Below are 22975 nucleotides of genomic sequence, written 5' to 3'. Positions count from 1 at the left end.
TCTTCGCCGGCCGACAAGACAATCCAACCATAAAACCTGAAAACCAAAATCCGCTGCCCATTTCTCGTTTGGCTGTTGCCTCGAATGGACGGTTAACGGAAGTTTGCTATAAAGTTGAAAAATATAGAGAAAACCAAAATATATCAGAACCCAAAGCAATTCGTCTTGTGTGTGCAAGTTGATGGATAAAAGAATTCAAAAGTGCTGACAGTGCTACCCGGAAATTGGAACACCAAAACGTCAACATAATTACGCGGCAATAATTTTCGAAAATCCAAAAAGATCACCAGCAATCAATTGGTCCCGTGTGACACAGATTGCGGCGGGTCGAGCAAAAGCGAAAAGTGCTGCCTATTGGATACCTATTTAGACACCGATCGTCGGGAAGTGCACTTCGCATACAGGAAAACAGCATTATGATGTCCAGAACAGATCTTCTAATCGCCGGACTCCTACTGATCGTGGGCAGTGCCGCGGGTAAGTTACGATGGGGTTAACCTGATGCAATACGCGGCTCCACAATCTAATCAAAATGGGAGGGCGACCCCAGACATTCAGGTCTCGTCTCTCCGCTAATCGCAGTGCATCAGATTCGGACTCGGATTTGGATTCGGATTTGAAGTGCAGGAATTTACTATAAATCGATGTGATTGTTGGGCGTGAGCCCAATGTGTTCAAACACATTCTGACCTACATTTGTCCCAGTGATCATGCACGGAAAGAAATTTTAGTATTAGCCCATTTAAATATTATTTCTATGTGTTATTTGTTCGAGTTTCGTTTATGATTCACTTGGAATCCCAACGACGCATAATGGATATAGCTTTATTCATTGGTGATCTTTCGATTTGCTGACATTTTGCAAATGGTCAAGACTTCCGCATTATTCAAATGGATTTTTATGAATGGTGTTTCACTAATGTTTTTATTACTCGCGTAATTTTTGCACTTTTTACAGTGAGCTAAACAGTAAAGTTGATAATTTATTATCCAAAGCCCGTCACATTAATTCAGTTATTTATCACGATCGATGAATGGCCGCAGCCTGAATGCATTCGAGTTTTCCTCGCTCATTCAATTCACTCGACGGATCGGTAGGAAGTATCTATCTATGTGCATCTGAAGAGGGGTGTGCTCTTTGCCATTTGCTGCTTGCTGTTTGCCATTTGTGATTCCGAATCGGTTACGGCTGTTAATTATTCCAGACTTCACCCATTGTCCGCGGCCCAGGAAATGAGCAAAAACAATCCGCTGATCAATGGGAGAAGCCCAAACAGCAGGAGGGTTGGGTGAGGATCGGTATCGGATTCGAGGCCATCGGATCCGGGGTCCTGTATAATTAGCCCCTTCGACTTACCGCAATTCTAGGTAGGAGCCATTTCCCTAAAGAAGCGTGGCGAAGCAGCGTGAGAACATTGGCGCATTGGTCGTGGTGTGATCAAAGATCACCCTCCTTCGATCACCTGGAACCCTTCTCCTGCCGTGTTTGCTTACCCCAATCCGAAGACAATGAGATTATCATCAAATTGATTGGATTGCAAAATCGCTTGGCGGTATGTGCATAGAAAAGCCGCTTCCTCCGACCGATCTGCTGACATGTTTCGCCAGGAATTTATGTTTGCTCAGTCCGTATGTATTTACCATATTTACTTAATATTCCATAGTTGTCCGACTGGGCTTGACATGGGTAAACAACAAGCCTAACTGATGATCATTGGGATCACTGCGAGAAAAAATGGCAAGTGCAGTGAGAGGAAGAGCATCATTTTTTTCTTCTTTAAAATTGAACAATATTGTTTGTACGTTTTTGAAATTAATTTACAATAGAGATACCGAGATTCTCATACAATAAACAAGGCCACAAAGTGTGAAATTGGTTGATTCAAAAATCCCTGGACTCAGCAATTTTTTCGAGATACTTTTTACTGAAGAATTCGAGCAGTCTTCATTTCGGGACATGTTTCTCCTTGTGCAGAACTGTGGGGTTTTTCCTTTTTATCGCCGCTCTGTGGATTGAATTTCATGGCATTTTGTGTGTAGCCTGCTTGGTGCGAATTGAAATGGCCGGGCTGAGAAAACGAAGAAGAGGAGAAGGCATCAAATGACCGCGAATGCTACGGAGAACCGCGAAGCATAAAAAAAGATTTGCCTGTGCTCGAAATGCGAGGGAGTCGAGGGCTGAAAAGTGGGAGTGGCCGGGTGTGAGGGCCCTGCCCTTGTCTGTGCAGAAATTCCTGGCGATTGGAGGCGGAGGCCCGGGGGTATTTATTTTGGACCCAGATGACTCACTCTTGCTCTTGTCTGCTCGCCATGGCCTGGTATTCGTATTCATGTATTCACTCGCGATGCCGATGATTTTCATTCTTTGCTCGATTCTTTGCTTGCATTCATATGTATGTATGTATACACTGCAAAATATGGGGGCTTTGTGGACGGGGGTGGTGGCTCGGCGGGCAAAAGCGAGTTAAGCCAACTGGTAACCAATTCTCGGCAATTAAAGAATCAATTTACTTAACGTCGCTGGCGAATCGCCCGCCGCTGAATGAGTTGTCGTCCGCGGAGTGCGGGTTTTCCAAAGGGGGTGCAGCGGGGTGGGGCTTGGTGCAGCACCACTCAAGTGGGGCACGATTATATGTACGATACAGACTGTACATAACAAACATAACCCCTCCTCCGTCAATGCACACATAAAGCGCTGATGATCGACACGATAATGGAGAACCCAACTGCTGATTCAGCGGCAGGCAGAAGTCAAAGTCAAAGCGAATCCAACCAAAAAGCCGCAGATGCTGCTGCTTGGTAGAAATATTTACAGAATTTACGAGCCGCACATAGGAAGTTGGATCCCATCCATATAGCTATGTTGGCTATTTGGAATGCCTGGATTTCGGATAATTCCCCAGAATTTTTGAGATGCTTATTCGTATTGAAGAAGGTATGGGATAGTAAATCATAGAAATTCATATTAAACAAATAGTAAAAGATATGATATAACTTATTCAGGTGGTTGTAGATATAAATAACAACACTAAGCAACTTCATTATTTATTTCTTAGCTCACAGCATTGCGAAAAACATTCTTACATATCTTTGGAATTTTCAAAAACTTAGCACTGACGAACGTAATTAGATATTCACCTTTAAGTTTTTTTTTTTTTTAACCTGAAAGCCCAACGAATTGTTTATGCAAAAATAAATAAATTCTTTTGTTCTCTGCCGCCGAAAGGTACTTTGAATTTCCTAGCTACATTCCTAAAGTTCTGGTCTGTCAAATTTTTGAATATAACTACGTCTCCGTGCTAAAATTTCAATTGAAGCTTCGACTGCGGCTCCGAGTCCAAATAGAGTTCTCTAAGCAAATGGCAATAAATAACCCAAATCGAAGCGAGTCCAAATAGTTACACGGGGGAAAAAGGGCGAATATAATATGGGGAAGAGCCAGAAAGGAGTGCCGCATATTAATTAGAGGCCACTCGGAAAACACGAGCCCTGCCCCAGAGCGCTTTGTATTTAGTATGCGCTAGGCGTAGCCAAAGTCGCGCCTCAACTATATGGCATACTATATAGACGTCTTTAGCCCCCGTTGGCAGTGCGCCCGCACAATTTGGAACCCAAAATCCGAGGCACTTGCCACAGACACGTGCAACCACATTTCCCAGTACTTATTCGAGGAGGGAGACGAAAAGAAAAGTATCGAAACGAAATAAATTTGTATACGACGATCGGGGGCGCAATGTAAAATCGTTTAAGTGAAATCAATGTTCTCTATTTGGAGAGGCATATGCATAAGGAAAGTGCCTCCAGAATCCAAATGTTTTGGGATCATGGAAAATCGAAATTTATGGCGTCCACTTGATGCCATAGCTGCTCGCCCATCTGGGGGATCAAACAAATGGAAATTGAAATAAATCGATTTGGATAATGGAGGCCGAAATGATTGAAACATGCGCGCATATATTTGCATATTTTTTAGTTTTAAAGTACTCGCTTAGTAGTTCGGCATCTGTCGAATGGATTTCAATCCCTTTTCCATTGCTAGGCACACGCTTGCGAATAATTTGCTATTTTCGGCATCTGTCAATGATGCACATCTGCCCCTGCATCTGTGCCCTTAACTCCCACCCCACCCGTCCCTCAGCCCTCACGAATAATGATGCAGCTCCTGGCCAATTCAAAAGTGCCCGGTGCGTAGGTAGTCACTTTATGAGGTTCTCTCCTCTCGGTTCGGTTCGTGGCCGTAACCTGATCGCTTTCACAGAACCCGAATGCCATTATCATTATCCGCTTCGCTCATGTCTCTATCTGCCACACACTAGCGCACAATGCCCAATACACACTGTACAGGAACGGAGCCAAACAATTTTCGGCTCATATAACGCAGCCCGTCCATGGGCCAGGTCTTTCTTTCTCGCCTTCTGCGACTGGCCAGTCACGTAGTGCACTGAGAGAAATTCCTCTTACTTGGAAAATAAATCTATTAAATTAAATTCAACTTGGTGCAGGAAAAGGGGGCTTTACAGGACATTTGTCAATATCGAACTAGTTGAAAAAACCATCACAATCATAAGACTGTTACCAAATTGCGCTCAGTGCAGTGAGTGCAGGGGGGTGGGACATGGACAGACCCGGCTGGACAAACCTGAAAACACTGGGAAAGGAGATCAAAGATCAGAGAGCTCGCTCCCTGCGCGACTGGCTCTTAATTTCCTCGGGGCCTTATCACAGGTAGTAAAACCAACAGCAAAAGTGCTGCACTTGAATGATTCCCGGCCAGTGGGGGATATATACAAATATACAAATATACACATATATATATATATATATATTGTATAAAACCCACGTATATACGGAGGTCGTGGAAGTGACTGGCACTAATGCTGACTTAACTTTGGCCCGCGGCTCTGGGTTATTAGCTGAAATGCATTTTCCTTGCCCTTTATTATTTGGAATCATGGTTATGATAAATTGTTGTCGGTCTAATTCTGAGTAGCAATTAAAACGGGCGGGAAACAAGGGTTCGAAAACTTTTATCTATGGAGATAAAAAAAAAACATGCATCCCGGGTTAAGATAATTTCGGGAGGATGTAAAATGAAATTAGAGGTTAAAGGGCGGCTTGGAAATTAATGGTATTATAAATGCTCCACTTTAATGTTTTAATCCATTGCTCTCCTTTTGGGAAACCATCGAATATTGTGCGCTTCGTTACTACGTAAACTTTCGTACACAGCGGTTCATTGAACGGTATGCAATTCCTTTCATCCTTTCGCTTCTCTTCCTTGGAACTTTATCAGTTGGCCTTCTTACGCTTATCAAAAATTTTATTTTTTTTAGATAGCATAAATACAGAGGGCTTTTATTTGTTTCCTTAAGGATTAAAGTTCTTAAGAAAAGGGTAATTCTTTGAGCACATATTTCCTGTGCCCCAAAAAAGTATCCCAACTTCCTTATCGAAATATTTGTATCGGAAGCCCAAGCTCCCAAAAAACAAATTTCTGCAAATAAACTTTCATTGCAATTGTTGTTTCTTATTCCACGCTTATCTTCCCGATTGAATGGCTGTTTTTTTTCTTCTTTTTTTTTTTTTGGTTTGTGGGGCGGGAAGCGAGCAACATAAATTCACATGGCTTCAGTGTCTTTTTCGTTCAATGTAAATACGAGAATAAATTTCTTTTATGGCTTAAGTTTACGACAAAGAGCGAATGCGTGAGTGAATGTGCATTTTTTGTGGAATTGGAAGGGGGCACCAGGAGGCTATGAGGAATGCAAGAAAAGCAGGGAAACGATCGCCTCGATTTCATTGCACTCGGTTTTGGCAGGAATTCGAATTTCAGTTGGGAGGCCCACCGAGAATTGCTGTTTGTTTTTATTGAAGTTTTTCTTTTAACACGCTACGCTGAGCAAACGATGAAAAACTGGCCAAAATACTCATAGAAACGAGCGACCAAAGCAAATGGACAAAATGTAAATTTAAACTTTTCACAATCACCCAACCAAATTGTCCCTTTTTTCGAGGGTGTGTGCAGAGTTTTACTTTTTTTACACGACGAAAAATGGGAAGCTCGCTATTTGGGTGAAGCTCATTAATTTGATATAAGTAATTGTTGATTGATCATTGATTTAAGTTTCAAAAAATGAATTACTCATAGGAAAGATTTGTTTCAAGTGACCTTGTTGAACATCAGAGTAATGTGTTTCAAAATCAACCTTGTCCGAATTTCTCTCAGTGCACATTTGTTAGAGTGTGCGTGTTGCAGTTGGCACTATGAAAATGGACATTGTTGTGAAATGCTTTCAGTTCGAGTTCGGTGTGTCCATCGGCGACACCACCGAAAAACAAAAAGTGGCTCAATGAGCTGCCGTTCTTCTGGCCGCCGTAGTTGTTTTTGGATTTCCGTCAGCACGTCACATGTGGGTGCGGCGATCGGGCCAAGGGGTAGGGGGCGTGGAAAGGCGGAAAAGCGAGGGGACGGACGGAACGATTGCGACTGCGACTGCGACTACGAGGGGGAGTGTTGGGTTAGGCACTCTTGTTTTCTCTTTCCACTCGCTCATTTTAATTTTCGTTTTTCATGTGACCCCATTTCACCGAAATGTTTTCCACCAAATGTGTTTGTACACATGCACAAAATGCAGTGGCGTACGCAGGATTTTGTGAAGGGGGTCTTCGATATTTATATTTAATGAGCGTTTGAAACGAACATAAATAGCACCATCAATGGAAAATTATTGAAAATTATTTACTTATTAATTTAGCGAGAGAAACCCAAAGAAGTTCTAAACCCCTTTCTACGCCACTGGTTAATTGTTGGTTATTATGTAGGGGATCGAAAAACGAAAGGAAAGCCGTGAATGCCAATTGCCAGCCTTTAATTTAACCCATCATCGGTGCAGCTGTCCCCTTAACACCCCCCTGATGAATTTGAGCTGCGAAAATGAATATGATAAAGATAAACACAAACGCAGCCCGTTATGATGACCTACTGCACAGTGCTGCATAGATCAACAAAAACATTGGTCTGCGTTGGTTTCGATTTCCATTTAATTTCCTTTAATTAACCCACCGACTAATGCGGTGGCTGATGTGACCCCCGCGGGCAACCTCTATAAACAATGCCATGGGCTATAATTACAGACGATCTTCTTAATCTACCACATTTAGCACTCAATTTATGGGTCATCGGAATGCAGCAAAAAAGAATTTTAACTTTCGAAAGAGATTTCTTTGATCTTCATATAAAAATAAAATAAATAAATAGAATATTTTATAGAAGTAATTAATAATACCATCTCCATTTCAGTGATCTCCTACCCACAATCCTCGATGGACGATGACCAAATGCAGGCCGATGATGACTTCGACTACGGAGGCGAAGACCAGAGTGCGCCCAGTCCGCAGACGAAGTCCCCCAATCCTGTAGCCAGCGAAAAGATCAACAAGACCCTCAGTGTGACGGGAATCCGTGGCGAGGATGTGGTTCTCAAGTGCGATGTGGGAAGCAATTGTGAGTATATCAAATGCCTCCCAAGGAAACCAACTAATAAGCCAACTAATAATTTCAGTGCACAGCTCAGACGTGGTGGTCTTGTGGTACTTCGGCGATAATGTCATTTCCAATGGCAAGAACCTGGTGCAGCCCAACTTCAAACTGGACGCCAACTACGACCTGACCATCCTGAAGGCGAGTCCCCAGGTGGCTGGCAGCTATCTCTGCAAGGTTCTGCCCTCCGGATCCGTGGTCAACACGAAGGTGACCATCGCCGAGCATTCCCTGGACGCCATTGCCCCGGAGAGCTCCACATCCGCGGCGGGATCTGCGAGCAGTTTTCTGGGATGCACTGTCCTGGCATCGACCGTGTTGCTCCTCCTGGGGATGGGCGCACATTAGATTAGTTTAGTATAACGCTGGTGGAGCACTGCCACCTCTTCTACACTCTCCACTCTTCTCACAGGAAATGAGCATTTGAAGTCTTTGTTGATTGTAAATTTTTGTATTTGTAAAGACACAAAATCAACTTTATTTATTAAATAAAAAAGGAACCAAAGTAAACTTAGCCACAACGATCGATCACTGACCCCCGGAAAAAGCACAGATTGAATCCGTTTAGTTTATTTTATTTGCTTACTTAACATGGACTCAACGAAAATTACAATATTCATGTAAGACACTGGCTTTAAGTATATTCTTTTAATATATATGATTCTGTGTATATATGTGTATATGCTTCAAGGTCGGCTTTCGAAATCAGGTCCTCGTCAAAACTTTGCATATGGAACTTTATTTTTGTGGCGTTTTGATTTGATTTAGCGAGCAATCAAACAGTTTCGCTTGATTGCTTCGATTGGCACGTTTATTGATCAGCTCTAATGTTATGATTCTTAAATAAAACATTTATATTATAAAATATATTCCTACACTCACAATTTGATTACTCATACGTAGTACGTACAGTACAGTGTTACATTGTCAGCATGTTATGGCGATATTCCTCAGGTATTGTAGCAGAATCAAAGACAGGAGTAAAGCCAAACCCGATTATCAATCGATTATCAATCAACTAGAGTGTATATTATACCTAGATACATATATATGGCTACCGCCGACTTCTTCGGTATCTCGTAGGCATAGGTACATATGCGTTCTTGCTTTTGATTTGTATATTTTGAATCGTTCTGTTCCATTGAGTGTTGATGTGGCGTAGTTTCGTAAAAATAAGTTTCATATGTATGGTGTGTGGTAGGTACACATATGTATGTCTAAGCTTTGGTCTAGTTTATAAAATAATTAGCATGCCATTCGATAAGTCCCCCCCCCCAGCTTCCCCTCCGATTCAGTTAGCCTAATGTTCGTAAGTACGTTTTCATGTACAAAAATATGGTGCGTATTGCAAGTCCTAGAAAGTCCCTTGAACTTTCGCTCGGGGATTGTATGGTATATTGCCATCGCTCCCAATTTTCCGTCGTATTAGTTAGTATTCGTTTTCGGTTCGAGCTCCTCCTCAGAAGTGCCAACACGCACATGCAGACAGAAAAAACAAATAAATATTATTGCTAAGGTTAATCAAAATGTTGCTCTTTTCGGTTTAACCGATCGTCGCAGTTGCTCTGCCCTAGTCGCTTGTGCAGCTTTAACTTTAACTAAACTAAATTAACTTTAGTCCTCGCCGATCTTCCAGTTACTTTCTTGCTTGGCACTAATGTTTCGTTTCAATGGCGAATGGTGATCGCTCCAGCGTGTTCTATAGCATAACATTAACATTGACCCAAGCCAGCGGTCGCGCATTAGCATTTGTATAATTAGAATACTTTAGTTTCGGTTCCTATGTGCGTTTCGCTATCGCTCCGATAGCCTCGATAGCTGAGTAGTCCGGAAATACGTATGTACACATCTCGGTCTGGATGGGTGGCACCCCTTAGAGGCGGACTCGCAGCAGGAGCGCTGCCAGCAGGATCACTCCCACGTTCAGGCGCTGCATCGATGACGCAGCTCCTTTGCTCATGGGCATGATTCCAGCCTGCACGATCTCATCCGGTGGCAGTTCCACTTCTGTCAAATGAACATGATAAATATTTGATCCTATCAGTGGTGCTCGCCCGTACTCACCTTCATCTTTGTCGACCTCGGAGTCCTCCGGGATCTCGAAGACGTGGTCGTTCGAAAAGTGGGACCATCCTTTGGTGTTCTTCGTCTTGACGCGCGCATGCCACACTCCACGGCTCAGCTCCAGTTGGTGGGTGATCTTCCAGATGTTATCCGTGTTGTTGTGGCGATGTGTCTCGAGCACCTGGACAGTGCTCCAAGTGTACGACTGAGGTTTGAAAGATTCGATCGGTTTAGGAATGTCCAAGCCAAATAATTTGTGTAGTAACTTACCCCAGTTAGCTGGTAGTCCAACATGGCCTCGGAAAGGAGCTGGTGACTCCTGACCAGCCAGTGCAGCGTGACCTTGTTGCCCTCCACGGTCATGTCCTCGAACTGCGGGGTCTCCGGATTGTAGCTGACATGCACCTTCACCTCGTTGGACCCAATGGCATTCTCCACCTGGCACAGATACTCGCCCAGATCGCTGTCGGTCACCTCCCTGACAATCAGGGTGGTGCGATTGTGGTCGTTGTGCACCGAGTCCTTGAGGGAGTACTTGTCGGAGAGCTGCAGGGTCTTGCCGTCCTTGATGAAGTAGCTCCTGCCAATGGGTTTCGCTCGATAGTTGCAGTACAGCTCGGCGGTGGCGCCCTTCTCGGTGTTCACATTATGCCGATGGGTGGACACGATGGGGCTGTACTGGACATCGATGTGAACGGTGCCATGGGGAGGATGGCGACTGCCATCGTCAGCCAAGCACTGGTAGTCGCCGGCGTTCTTCTCATCAACATTGTCGAGGATAATCACGCCATTCTGGTTGTCCACGGAGGAGGGCTGTCCGTTCAGATCCTGCAAGATAAAGATCGTGTGGGAAAATGGGAGGCGGATGCCAGCGATAGGAACTGAGTGATAGTGCGAGGATACGATTAGAAAAACATACATTAAAGGACCACTTGATAGTGGCATTGTCTGGCAGATAGGTTCGACACTCGAGCTTGTGGTGGTCGCCCTGCCTGAACGTCTGCGATCGATCCGTGATGTCGCGATCGTCGCAGAGGATCGACAGCCGGGCGCCCACCCGCAGTGCGGTGTGCTGTCGAACCCTCTGGGGCAGGATTTCGCAGTAGTAGTCATCCGAGTCCTCCGGCGACACGTTCCGCAGGAGTATCGAGTTGTTCAGCATGCACTGCACCCGCTGGCTAATGGGATTTTGTCCGTTGGCTATGATTATTCGGTTCTTGTACCAAACCACCGCGTTGCTAACTATACGGATTGTTTGTTAGGGATTTAAAATCGCGTTTACTAGGTTATGGGGATAGCTTACGCTGGAAATTCCGTGCATCACAGTTGAGGATCACATCATCGCCCGGTTTGGCCTCGACCCTTAGGTCCGTAACATCAAAATAAGGCGGCGCTTCCTGCTCAGCATGGTTTTTTGTCACATCGATGATTTGGGTGTCATCATCATCAGTATCGTCGCCGTACTCATACTCGTCGTCCTGATAATCCGTACCCTTGACATCTGCGTCTATTGGCGATCCTGCACAACTCACTGAAAAGTCAAAAAGAGAAATTTACTTATTGGATGCTTAAAGACGGTTGCCACATTGATCATAAACAACCCACATCAATAACTCAAATAATAAGTTAACTTTGTTGAAGAGAGATTTACGATGCGAATATTGTTGAGATCATTGCGTCATTTTAGTTGCTATAGGCAAGGTGCTGCAGTGAGTCATCAGACTTGATCCCTGGAACCACTCTAGACTTAATTGGAATTGATAAGAATCACACGACATCCCCAGCAACTTCTGCTTCCAATCAAAAGGGTTGCAGTATAAAGAACTCGTTTATGAGAGTGCAGTTCTGCAACGGAAATGAGTTTTTACCAGGAACGAGGGGAGATTTGATAATACATATTTGCAGATACTAATATTTATTACTAACATATTACTGTACCGCACAGGAAACCCCCTAAAAGTATACAACCACTAACATTCGTGGCCATCTTCGAAGAACATTTTCATCTGCAGAGTACTAAATTCGCAGGTAAAAAACATGTTAGATATGAAAGATATATCTTAATCTCTGGGTAAATTACCGCAGGCCATAAAGTCAGGTTCAGCGAAAGAGATTTTTTTTTGAAATCTTCATGACTGTCTCTATTTGCATAGTGCCCCATCCAAAACCGAAAGGTATGAGTTTATGCAAATTGAATGAGTAATTTCTGTTCAACCGCAATTTCGTATGTATTAGCCATAACAATTTGCCTGCCATATGCGGCATGTAACTCACTAGTCATCTAACGGCCAAAAGCCGAATGACTCGTGACTCATGGCCAACTTCATCATGGCCAACGCATAAGGTTATGATGGATATTGTCGGGATTACGCAAGTGGCTCAAACTCGTTATCAATGGTCGATAAACGCTCTTTAAGGTGGGCACACTCGATCCAAAGACGGAGCCAGTTATCTTATCCAATGGCCTCTCCTTATAGCCGCAGTCAGACGCCCCTTTTATGGTCTGGGCCACTTTGATGGAAGGAGAAAACGAAAAGACAACACACTCTTGGCCAGCCAGAGCAGCTGGGGACCTTCAACGATCTGGTTTGGATGGGCGACTCGGGAAGCTGCCCTGGCCAATGCTGACAACTGCAATCCTCGGCCGGTGTCAAGGTTACGGGCACATGGAAACAGTGGCTTCCCGAGAGCGGACTCCACGCAATTGTTTGCATGCAACTAGGTCAGCGCCAAAAGTCAGTCGAGAAGCTGGGAGCTGGGAGCTCGGGTGCCCAAGTGCCCAAGTGCGTCATCCAACCCCCTGGGCGAGCATTGTCCTTGGATCGATGATGGTGTTGGGTTGGCGGGGGGTGGCAAATAAAAAACTGCTCCCCGGCAACAACATCAACAGCCACTCGGCTTAAGTTCATCCGTATGGATGATGATGTCCCCAGACCCCGTCCCCTTCCCCCTCACACCGCACTCACATCGGCTGGCAGTGCAAGCGTTTTAAGTGGAACAATGGCGTCAGGATGTCGCGGCGCCAGCTTCTCTTCCAGACTCTCCCCCAATCGTCCTGCCACTCCTTTTCTGTCTCTAAACTCGAGTTCAATGTTATACACAATCGCCATTTGTGGCCTGCATTGGCAATGGGACGTCCTGGAGAATTTGTCGCAATCCACTCAATTCTTGAGGGCAACTTTGATGACTCTGCATTCGCCGGCAGATGAAGTCATGTTTAAAATTCTAGGGAAAAAAGCCAGTTAGCTTGCGATGGCTTTAAGTGCTGTGAATATTCTCATGGCTTTCATTCTGTACTTGGCCAACATGTTGGACTTTGTTATGCCGTATCGTGATATCAATAAAACTTTTGGCTTTGACAAAAAAATACTTTAAGAGGTTCGAAGGATTTAAACTGTCAGTCTTAAACTAGAACTATACCACTTAGTTAAAAAAATAGGTTTGGTGATCTTAATTGTTCCTTAGAACTTGCAACTGCATTCCCTTGGGTATGCAATAATAAATTTTATTACTTTGCCCTAGATGCCGCGTAAATATTTTCGCATATTTTAATAAGTACGAATGTCACTCGTATCAGGAAGGTTGGACAGGTCTGTAGTCTCGGCCGACCATTGATAACTCCCATTGAAGATTCAGTTCAAGATTTGCGACGGAAAACTGTTTGATTGCCATTTCATTATCGCTATAGTCAGTGGATTGCAAACAGACGTGGATGAGTTATGAGGTCAATAAGTAAACAAATCCACAATGGCCCACATCGACATCCTCGCCCAAGTCTGCTAACTCAATGAAATGTGTATAAATAAATGATGGCAACTACTCGCCGCTCGCCAATCCTAAATGCACAAAATTTTCGAAATCTCGAAAAGGAAACATCGCCCAGATTTTGCCGAGAAGGGGGGAAACATTCTTTAATCGACATGTCATGTCTAAGTCGATGGAGCAGTCAGATTGTGATGGGGGTCGTAAAAGCTCCCAAAACTGGGTGAGATTCAAATGCTCGACAGGGGAATCTTGATAGATGCACATGCCATTTCGTCTTATGAAAATGTATTTCATTCTCAGAAAAATTATATACGATTTTTTTTTTTTGTTATTCTCATTACATATTTTAGTGTTTATCAGCATTAGTTTAATTCGTTTTTAACTTGTACAAATCTAATTAATTGGTATTTTTCCAATGCGGCGAGTTCCACTGTAGGTATATAAATTTTTATGTCCAGTGAGACACAAAAATCACCATTAAACAGCAGCCAAAAAACAAACACATAATAAATGGAAAATTAAACGAAATCAATTGAAATGGCAAATCGACTTCCCGCTTTCGGGAACTTTTGGGTGGGGTCTCTTCATTCCGCACCCATGTGGAGCATTTTGATTGATCCAATCATTGATTTATTATGCGATCTTTATTTTTGGAAAACGTATGTTTCAGATGCCTGCGAATGCGTAATTTGATCATTTTCGGTTTCATTCCATTCGGCATTACCGACCGAATAAAGCCGCCGAAAGTCAGCCAAGTACTTATGCATATTGCATGGGTATGTAAAAGCAAACACTTAATCGCCAATTCCAGGAATACTATTTTATTGTACTGAGACCTTGACTCGTTGTTTTCTGTATAAATATAAGCCGAATTTCCATTAGGAGGAACAGGTCTTTATCAACTTCAGTTCTGCAATAGCTGAAGGGTGAACTAAATTTATGCTCATGCAGACAAACAAATATTGTTGTTTGCTAGATGTAGAAGTATTATGAAATACAGTACAAATTGACTCTGGTTGTTTTTGTAGGCCAAACAACAAGCTAGAGTATTCTTCAGCACCTAGAATTTTGATATATGAGAAGGCAAAGTTCCAAATTCCCTGGGGCCCGTGGCTTTTAGTTTGTTTTTTAATGGTATTTTCGGTCATAGGCCTTATCTCATGGCTAAAATTGGACGAATTTAATTTTTAATTAAAAAAAGGAAGAATATATGCGTACCAATATCGAAAAACGTATCTACATATGTGTGTATGTATGTATGTACGTACATATGTATGATTACATCTGGAGCATGGGGGCGTTTTCACGTCCCAACAAAGTTTACGAGAAAATATTCAACATTAAAATGGCATTCTTTGCACAGCATTCGTGTATGGCAAATATTTATTCAACTCGCTGGGCGATATTCATTTTTTATTCGTATTCCAGAACACATGGCACCCGGTTTTGGATACTGGGTGGTAGGTTTTCCTTTACCGAGCCAAGGTATATATGTAAGTGTAGTGGAATGTGGAGCGTTATCAGCAATTTGCGCCATATTTCAAAAAGCGAATGAAACTTAACTTTCAGAGCGGTGGTAACTCTCACGAACGATAAGATATACTTGTTTTTTTCCAACAGTTTACGCAAAAGATAACGCCATACGCACGTGGCTCACACCTATATACACTAAAGACTATAAACGAGCGTATCTGGAGCTTTCTGGGGAGTACGAATGAGTAGAATATGTTAAATGTATGTGAACGTGAGGGCTCGTATCTGGGGTGGCGTTGCTCATACTTATTTCTGAACGAACCGCAGTTATTCATAATATCTGGAAATTACGTAAACTCATTGAGGCGTGGAAAACTCTTTAAACTGACATAGTTTTAATCAAATTTTCATTTGACTGCTGCAAACCAGATGGGGTATATTAGCTTGATGTAATGCAGATATATTCTTGCTGGGTAATATAATTTGAAAATATTGATTGGTATCAACCCAATGATGACCCAGTTTTCAAACAGCAGTTTTATGTACAACTAGGCTTCTTCTGCCGCACTTTCGAATCTTCGTATCTCTACAAGAAGTCGTAAAAATATTACACATCCATTACAACTCTCTCCAACTTTCGACTCTTAGATTCGATTTAAACACTTCGGTGGCAATCAAATCGTATCGCGCTTTTCCGAATTAGTTCTTTGTTTTTATAGGCCATTAGATTGGGTCCTTGACTTACCGTATAGTTGTCCAATTAGCAGACTAATGAGCAGCAGCCTCGTCGAATCTCTCGCCTTGATCATGATGATTGGTGTTTGTTTGCCTGACTGGGTTTTGGTGAGTTCGTTTTATCGATTGGAATTTGGTTCGGAGCTGTCGGAGGTAGGTCGTTAACTGCAATTAATATGGTTGGTTCGTACTTAATTAATTTGCTAAAGCCATTATGTTACTCCCGATCGGGAACCGCAAAAACCACCGAAATACAATTTACTTTTCGGCTTTATGATTTCTTAATTTCGCTTATCGTTTATTTCGTGCATTTTATATACAAGTCGCGCCGCGGACCGGAAATTTCTAATTGGCTTGGACAAAATGCATGGAAAAGCGCCAACTACAAACGATTTTTTTCGCAAAAAAAAAAACCAAAAAAAAAAATGAAAAAACATATGGCAGCGTAAAGAAAATATTGGACCGATCTGTAAACATTGCTCACTCGCTTGGCCGCATTATGTTATGCAAGCCGCCAGTTGTATCTGGTGGCAATTTGCTCTCCGTCGATAAGTTGTATCTTGAAGATATTATGATCTCTACGCGAAAAATGGCCATTTGCTAGTTTAGCTACTAATTTGCAGCTCACAATCGCGTCCCTCTCTCAAGGTACAGTGCAAATTCCTTAGAAAAACAATCCATGTTTTTTTAAGTTTAAGCTCTGATATAGGTTTCAGAATGTTTTGTATATCAAAAAGGTTATTTTTAAATCAATCAAATAATTATATTGTTTACATGTGTGATGCTGTGTGATTAATAGACATTTTTATATGAATAACTTTGAGTATTAATTTTTAAAATGAGAACTTCAGAACCCCTTGCATCTCTTGCCGATTTCGTTTTCTAGGCTTATGGAAGTTCGACTGTATATTTCTCTTTGGGGCTGACTCAATGCCAGCCGGCCAGTAAAGTGGGTCGAAGTGGGGGCTTTGGGGGTGCTGTTGGGTCAGGGTGTGCCAAGTCGAATAGCATGCAAATGTTTATGCATATAAATAAATTAATGTGCAAATGCGAAAAAATTGTACAGCACGAAAAGTCGATGCAAAAACCAAAAAAAAAAAAAAAAAAAAGTACACAAAATTCGGGCTGTTGATATAAAAGCCGTTTTGCAAATGGCGGGCATAGCTCACCCATACAAACAAACAATTTGCATGTGCACATATGTGCACTAAGTTGTTTATATGCTCGACTCATAAAACAAACAATTTTGCAATGCCTGATGATGATCATAATCCATCGCTGATGCATTTGAAAAAAAAAAAAATTTGAACATTTCGCAAGATTTGGCGGGCAAATAGTCGACTTATTGATTCTCTTTTTAGCACTAGATTGATGGAAAGCTTTCACACTTCTAAGTAAATAGAAACCCAATCCGATCCCTTAGATCATTTTAAGAAACTTTAGAAGTTACGTAGCAAATGAGTTGAAGACATTTTGAATATATGTACAAAGTACCATAAAAATATATATTTATTTCAATGGTTACTTTTGCTTGGAAAACTCAATGCATCTTCCTGCCATCTGCTGCTGTTTGTAAATATTTCCCTTTTTTCCCTGCTTCCATAAGCATCGCTGAACAAAAGCTCCCTGATGAGTGAGAATTTCCGCACTCACTTGTGTTGCTGAGTTTTCCCCATCCAGTATTTTATGGGTTGTCACCTGAATAGACGACACCTCAGATACAGATAAACGGTGTGTACTGACGCTCGTTGGCACCTCCTCCATGCGGCAACAACCTCTAAACGGAATTTACGCCCCTCCAGTCTGTTTATCAATTATAAAAAATCAAAGGAGGGAGTAGGTGCAACTAGGTTGTTTTCTACTTGATACCCTTTAATGGGGTATTTTAATTTATAAACCTGATGCAATAGAAAAATTCTAAGCTGAGCGACTTCAATCATTTTTGACATGTTAATTGGCCATATAGGGAATAATTAGATATACTTTCTGTGATGAAAGCCACGCGGGGAATTATCTAAAACACATTAATTTCCTGTTTAATATTACTTTGTAATAAAACGAATGCATTACTTTGGCATTATAGTTTTTCAATTCCTTGTCAAATTAAGATTAAAGTTTGACCAAACTTTTCAGGGTATTTAAGCTTCGGATTGTTTGGTCAAACTTTATTCTCGTTTTTTGTGAGTTCTTTTACTAGGGTTCTCTTTAAATCAATGCCTTGATTGTTGTTGTTTTTGTCTTTGGCGCTTTGTTTATTTACATTGCGCTCAAAGTTAACACACACAGGCGCACACACTCGGTGTGCACTTGTGTGAGTGGGGGGAGGCACAGATGCAGCTGTCTTGCATCCGTTGAATGCTTTTTGGGGGATCCCAATTGGAATTGAAAACTTTTCTGTTGTTTCTTCCCGTTTTTTGCCTACTCCCAATGTAAATAAAAACATGTATAGAAAATTTGTTTTCCATTCAGCGTTTCTGTAAGCATTTCCCTTTTTCTTTCCGCTCCCAGCAGCTGGTCCCTAATTCCCCACCCCCCCCCCCCCTCCACCTTTTTCACAGCCTGCTCTACAACTGGCTGCTTTTCCTCTTGCATTTTCGCTTTCATTTGACCATTTTCCTTTGCCATTTATTCTGTTGTTTGGTGTATTTCTGTTGCCGGCACAACGGCAGCTATTTTACATATTTATACATATTTATAGAATGTGCAGCAAAGAATCTGCCAGCGAAGAAAGAGCGAGACGGCCAAGAATTGCAACTGAAACCGAATTTGAATTTGAATCTCTGCCAAATGGGCTCCCGAGGAGCAGGATAAAAGTGAAGATATGGAGCACATCTGCTGGCCATTCTGGCCATATCGTAGGCCATTTTCATGAATCATCGCCTGTCGTTTTGGCCCGAAGACGAAATCACAAAATCTTTTAGGTTTCGGCACAGCTTCTCAGGGCCGCCAGAGTTACAGAATGGATGCGGTGCGCTGCGTTCGAGATTGTTATTTTGTTTCGTATTTATTTTGCCCGGAGAGCCTAGAGGAGGAAAACTGGTTTCTGGTCCCCAGATACCGACGCGAGATGAGTTGAAATTCGGCCGAAGCGGTACAAAAGTGGTTTCTTCCTCTTCACCCTTTTGTTTTTCCCGATTTTGGTACGAATTACGTTTAAAGCACTCGCGCGTTGGTAACGCTTTCGCCCGCACGCCATTTCCCAAGCGATTTGTACACGTTTTAGCCAGGTCGAATGCAAACGTTTACGTTTACAGCTGTCGGTAATTGGCCTTAAGCCTAGGGTTTTGCGGGGCACTAGGCGCTAGGCAATGGCTATTGGTTCAGTTGGAGCTGTGGATGGAGACCTTTTTTCTGCGCTGGGGCTGCGTGGAGAACCGAACGCGAAGCTGTTCAAACGAGAACTAAAAGTCGAGCGCGTGCTGATGCCAAAAGCACTTCGAAACGATTGGAATAAGCGGAACAGCTCTCTCCATATCTCTCTACACTTAGTGCTTCGCTCTCCGATGCATTGGGGCCTTTAAATAACAGTCCATTTGCAGAGAGAGGGAGAGAGAGTTCGGATAATGAGAGAGAGAGAGAGAGAGGGAGAGGGAGAGAGAGCGGGAGTCTTTGGGTCTTGGGGCCTGAAAGATGCGTTAGCTGTCCGCAATGTCACTGCCAATTGAAGTTTAAAGAGGAAGCCCTATACTGAAAGAGTACCCTCGAAGTTGTTTGCTGGGGCTTATGGGTTCATCAATGCAGAGATTTTCTTTTTAAAGTTACCAAGTCTTCATTTAAACATATAACACATACGCACTGTAGGCCGCCTATATACATATTTTAACTCCTTGTAAGTTTAAAATTGGTTCTTACGCTTTTTTTTTATATTTCTATTTATGTTGTCTTTCGAATACATTTAATACTAAAATTACAAAATAACCTTAGTTTATTATTTTTTTTTAGAAAAAGGAAATGCCATCGTTTGACTTATGTATATTTCATTGCAGTCAATGATAAATATAGTATCATAGTCACCAGCATTACTTACTGTTTACTATGATACACTGCTCAGAAAAATGTTATCTCACCTTTTTTACGGAAGTATTATTCAACAAAAGCAATCTCAATATGAATCATATATGCGCTATCGCTAACATTGAATGTTCATTTATTAAGATTTTTTAGGATTAGATCTAACTTATTAATCGTAATATATTTATAAGACATAAGGAATATATAAAGGCACTGATTCCGCCGCGCCCATTAACCGAGCCCGAGTTGAACATCATGCTGGCCGATAGAACCTCAGATCTCTGGGTGATTTCGTTGTGGAAGTCCTCTTCGGTAAAATCGTCCTGAAGCTCCGATTCAGTCGAGTAGTTGGGCAGTTCAACTGTGGAAGTAAGAGGACAATTAATCAATGAATTCATATGTAATTTGCATTAATTCACCTTCTCCGCCTGTGGCAAAACGCACTATCTTGCTATTGTCGCTCCAACCAAAGCTATTTCTGGCCAAAACGGAAACTTCGTAGAGACTAGCGGGCTGGAGGCCATGTAGAGTGTATGTGGTTATATAGATGAGTCCTAAATAAAACGTTATGAACATGAAAAGAAGAATCTAAGGATATAAGCTTAAGAGTATCCTTACCGTTTGTGGCCTGAGCCGGGATCGTGAGCTCTGTCCAGTTGGTTCTAACCTGGCGGGTGACATTGTTCGAGGGGATCTGTCGGAACTTGAGCTTGAACTCCATGATCGGTAGCAGGCTCTCGGTCTGCCAAACGAGGACATGCGACGTGGAGCTCTGGGTGCCGGGGTTAATCTTAAAGAGGCAGGGCATCGGACGGCCGGTCAGCTCAACACTTCCGCTTTTCACGGATATCTGATTGCTGGCGCGGCACTCGTACTGCCCCATATCCGCGTTCCTCACGCTCTTCACCACCAGCATGTGACGCACGGCGTTCACGTAGTGATCCACCGACCGGTTCGTCTGCAACTCCGACTCGTGAGTGGTGGAGTGGGCTCCCAGTGCCACCGGCAGTCCGTGATGGAACCACTTAACCGTGGCCGCCGGTGCCGCCTCCACAATGCACTCAAGATGGGCACGGGAGCCCAGTTTGGTGTACACCACGGGTTGGGGTATGCTCACCTCGGGCGAAACTGTCGATTCGAGAAGGTCAGTAAGTTAAAGTTAATTGCTCAAGTTGACTTGAAGCTTAATTACTCACATAGCACATGGAGATAGACATTGGCCACCGCTGGCTCACCCACTCCATTGCTGGCCACGCATTCTATGAGGCCCGCCTGGTTCCTCGATTTGATCTCCAGGATGAGGCTTTGCCGATTCCCCGTGTTGCTCTGTGGCTGGATGACATTGCCGTTCAACCGCCAGGTGATGACCGGTTGGGGCACTCCCTGGGCCTCGCACACCACCTCGAAGATTGCACCTATCCGCTGCTCCGTGAGATCCGATGGTTCAATCAACACCTGTGGAGCCAATTGCACTTCGATGGCGTGCTGCTGGACCACATGACCCGAATCCGAGTTCATTTCGCAGTAGTAGTCCCCGGTGTCACTGGACTGCACGTTGGCCACCTGCAGGCTGCCATTCGGCCAGAGCATTATGCGATCCGGCGGCGGGAGCTCCGGGTGTCTGGAGTCCACCAGAGCCACATCGTCCCGATGCCAACGGACGTAGCGGAAGGGAGCTGGGTATGTGAGGTAATAAATTTGATGAACTTATGTGTTTTATTTTTATGTTTTCGCGAATTCCATTTTTATCTACCAAATATTTAAAAGAACGAAACAGAATTCAGCAGAATTGTATCTCGAATCTTAACAGTTATCTGGCGCTTATCTCACTGCCAAGATAAATAAGAATAAACAAAAGCATCCGCTCGAAGCCCAAATTGTTTGCATTGATCATCGATATATGAACAATAAAAAGTATACGTTGTTTTAGCTAACGAAAATTTCTATACACTAAGCAGATCTATTCAAAATGTTATTGTTTTAAAAACAGAAATATACTTTATCAATCCCGGATTATTTATACCATACTATATTACTTTAAAATGTAACTAATAACTTCTATACCAGAACTATTGTAAATAACCTACATATATTGGCATGCCAAACTGAAAGGCTTAGTTAAATATTTCTTCATGGGGTGGATTTGGACGACTCTGTTCGTAGGGCTTCCCGCACACACGCTAATTTGTAAGTTTGTGTAATCTTGTAACCCTTTGGAAGTGTAATTGCTTATGTCAATAATCCTTTAATTGGCCATTTAACAATATGTCTCGGGAGGGTCTTGCACGGCGACTTGAATGCGCCGCTAAGTGTGTTAAGCGTTCAATTAATAGAATCCGCTTCTGGACTTTCTCCGCCGTAACTCTATTATTGTCGGATAATACCTCCATTTGTGGCATTGTGAGTTCATTTCTTCAATCGAATTAAATCTCATTGTTATGGCCAATTGCTGCTGGTGGCCGACTCAAGGCCCCAAAAAGCGGGGCTAATCGCCAGAAATACCCACAATGTGCACTGAGATTAGTACCGCATTTAGTTAATCACTTACTGTTTAAGGTGCACGGAAGCTGCACTGTATCGTTCTCATAGGTTTTCACTGTGGTTGGTATGCTCTTGAACTTTTGACTGTTTTCGAGATCGTTGTTAAAATCCAGCTCGGCTTGCACTTGGCCAAGGATTAGGGCCGCAAGCAAACACCTCACCACTGAGCACATATGGGGCGTCATTTTATTTTCGCTTAGTTTATATTAGCTATATTTCTTTAAATTAAATTACACTGTGATTTGGTAATTCTATAATTCACGGTCGCGTGTCGGAATTAGAACGGTCCGCTCTGGTCCGCGACAAAGTCAACTTTGAACTGATCGCTTGAGCTGAAGCCACAGTTGGCGTCCCCTGAGCCGCACACACTGCACCACCACACACACACGCACATGTACAGTGGAGCCCCGAGGGGCGGACAATGGAAGATGCCCGAGTCCGGGGCGACGATGAAGAAGCCGCTGACGCTGGACAGCACCCAGCACTTGTGTATAAGGCATGCCGATGCCGGTTGATTAGTCGCCGCCAAGGAGATTCTCCCACATGGGTACACAGAAAGAAAAAGCGGGAGCACTACTAGAAATCACTATACGATGCTGTAAGATATGGTTCAAGTTGAATTTCTATAACACATACTTTCCCTGCTCGAACTAACTTGTTAATGGATGATAGCAAGCTCTATAGGCGGGTTGAGTAGCTGGCTATATCGGAGATTTTACGTATTGATACCATTTTTCGCTGTGCATTGATGGGAGATGTGTGTGTGTAAGTGGCTTTGGGATGCACCCACACCGATGTCGCTGCAAGAACATTTGCATGGGCCACGCATCGGTAGTTTTCGGATTC

General features: G+C 43.0%; 3 protein-coding genes and 1 long non-coding RNA gene across 6 annotated transcripts; 1 reads left to right on the top strand and 3 right to left on the bottom strand.

Annotated features, from left to right (window-relative positions):
- Positions 1-56: 56 nt before the first annotated feature.
- Positions 57-8240, top strand: babos. Of its 2 annotated transcripts, none has more exons than NM_001299790.1 (3): positions 57-477; positions 7301-7504; positions 7563-8240. In NM_001299790.1, the coding sequence occupies exons 1-3, from the start codon at positions 417-419 to the stop codon at positions 7886-7888; spliced, it is 591 nt and encodes a 196-aa protein (NP_001286719.1). In that variant the 5' UTR covers positions 57-416; the 3' UTR covers positions 7889-8240. The 2 variants fall into 2 exon arrangements, with proteins under 2 accessions (NP_001286719.1, NP_611667.1); NM_137823.3 differs by having other exon boundaries at positions 7563-8053.
- On the bottom strand, positions 8101-18982 carry CG13506 (uncharacterized protein). 2 transcript variants are annotated; one of them, NM_001299789.1, is made up of 7 exons: positions 18922-18982; positions 15588-15742; positions 10908-11135; positions 10524-10846; positions 9875-10432; positions 9605-9809; positions 8101-9547 (listed from the first exon to the last, which is right to left on the bottom strand). In NM_001299789.1, the coding sequence occupies exons 2-7, from the start codon at positions 15649-15651 to the stop codon at positions 9414-9416; spliced, it is 1512 nt and encodes a 503-aa protein (NP_001286718.1). In that variant the 5' UTR covers positions 15652-15742; positions 18922-18982; the 3' UTR covers positions 8101-9413. The 2 variants fall into 2 exon arrangements, with proteins under 2 accessions (NP_001286718.1, NP_611666.2); NM_137822.3 differs by having other exon boundaries at positions 15588-15721.
- On the bottom strand, positions 14221-14721 carry lncRNA:CR44757 (long non-coding RNA:CR44757). Its single transcript, NR_124695.1, has 2 exons — positions 14588-14721; positions 14221-14533 (listed from the first exon to the last, which is right to left on the bottom strand). It is a non-coding gene; the product is annotated as a long non-coding RNA:CR44757 (long non-coding RNA).
- Positions 18983-19440: 458 nt separating the features above from the next.
- On the bottom strand, positions 19441-22479 carry wrapper. Its single transcript, NM_058056.4, has 5 exons — positions 22137-22479; positions 20785-21264; positions 20207-20716; positions 20008-20142; positions 19441-19949 (listed from the first exon to the last, which is right to left on the bottom strand). Exons 1-5 carry the CDS (start codon positions 22312-22314, stop codon positions 19750-19752), a joined length of 1503 nt encoding a protein of 500 aa, NP_477404.1. The 5' UTR covers positions 22315-22479; the 3' UTR covers positions 19441-19749.
- Between the last annotated feature and the right edge of the window lie 496 nt (positions 22480-22975).

Source organism: Drosophila melanogaster, chromosome 2R, assembly GCF_000001215.4.
Source record: "Drosophila melanogaster chromosome 2R".
NCBI classification, from domain to species: domain Eukaryota; kingdom Metazoa; phylum Arthropoda; class Insecta; order Diptera; family Drosophilidae; genus Drosophila; species Drosophila melanogaster.
Note: the sequence above shows the minus strand (reverse complement) of the source record. Positions and strands in the feature narration are given on the sequence as shown.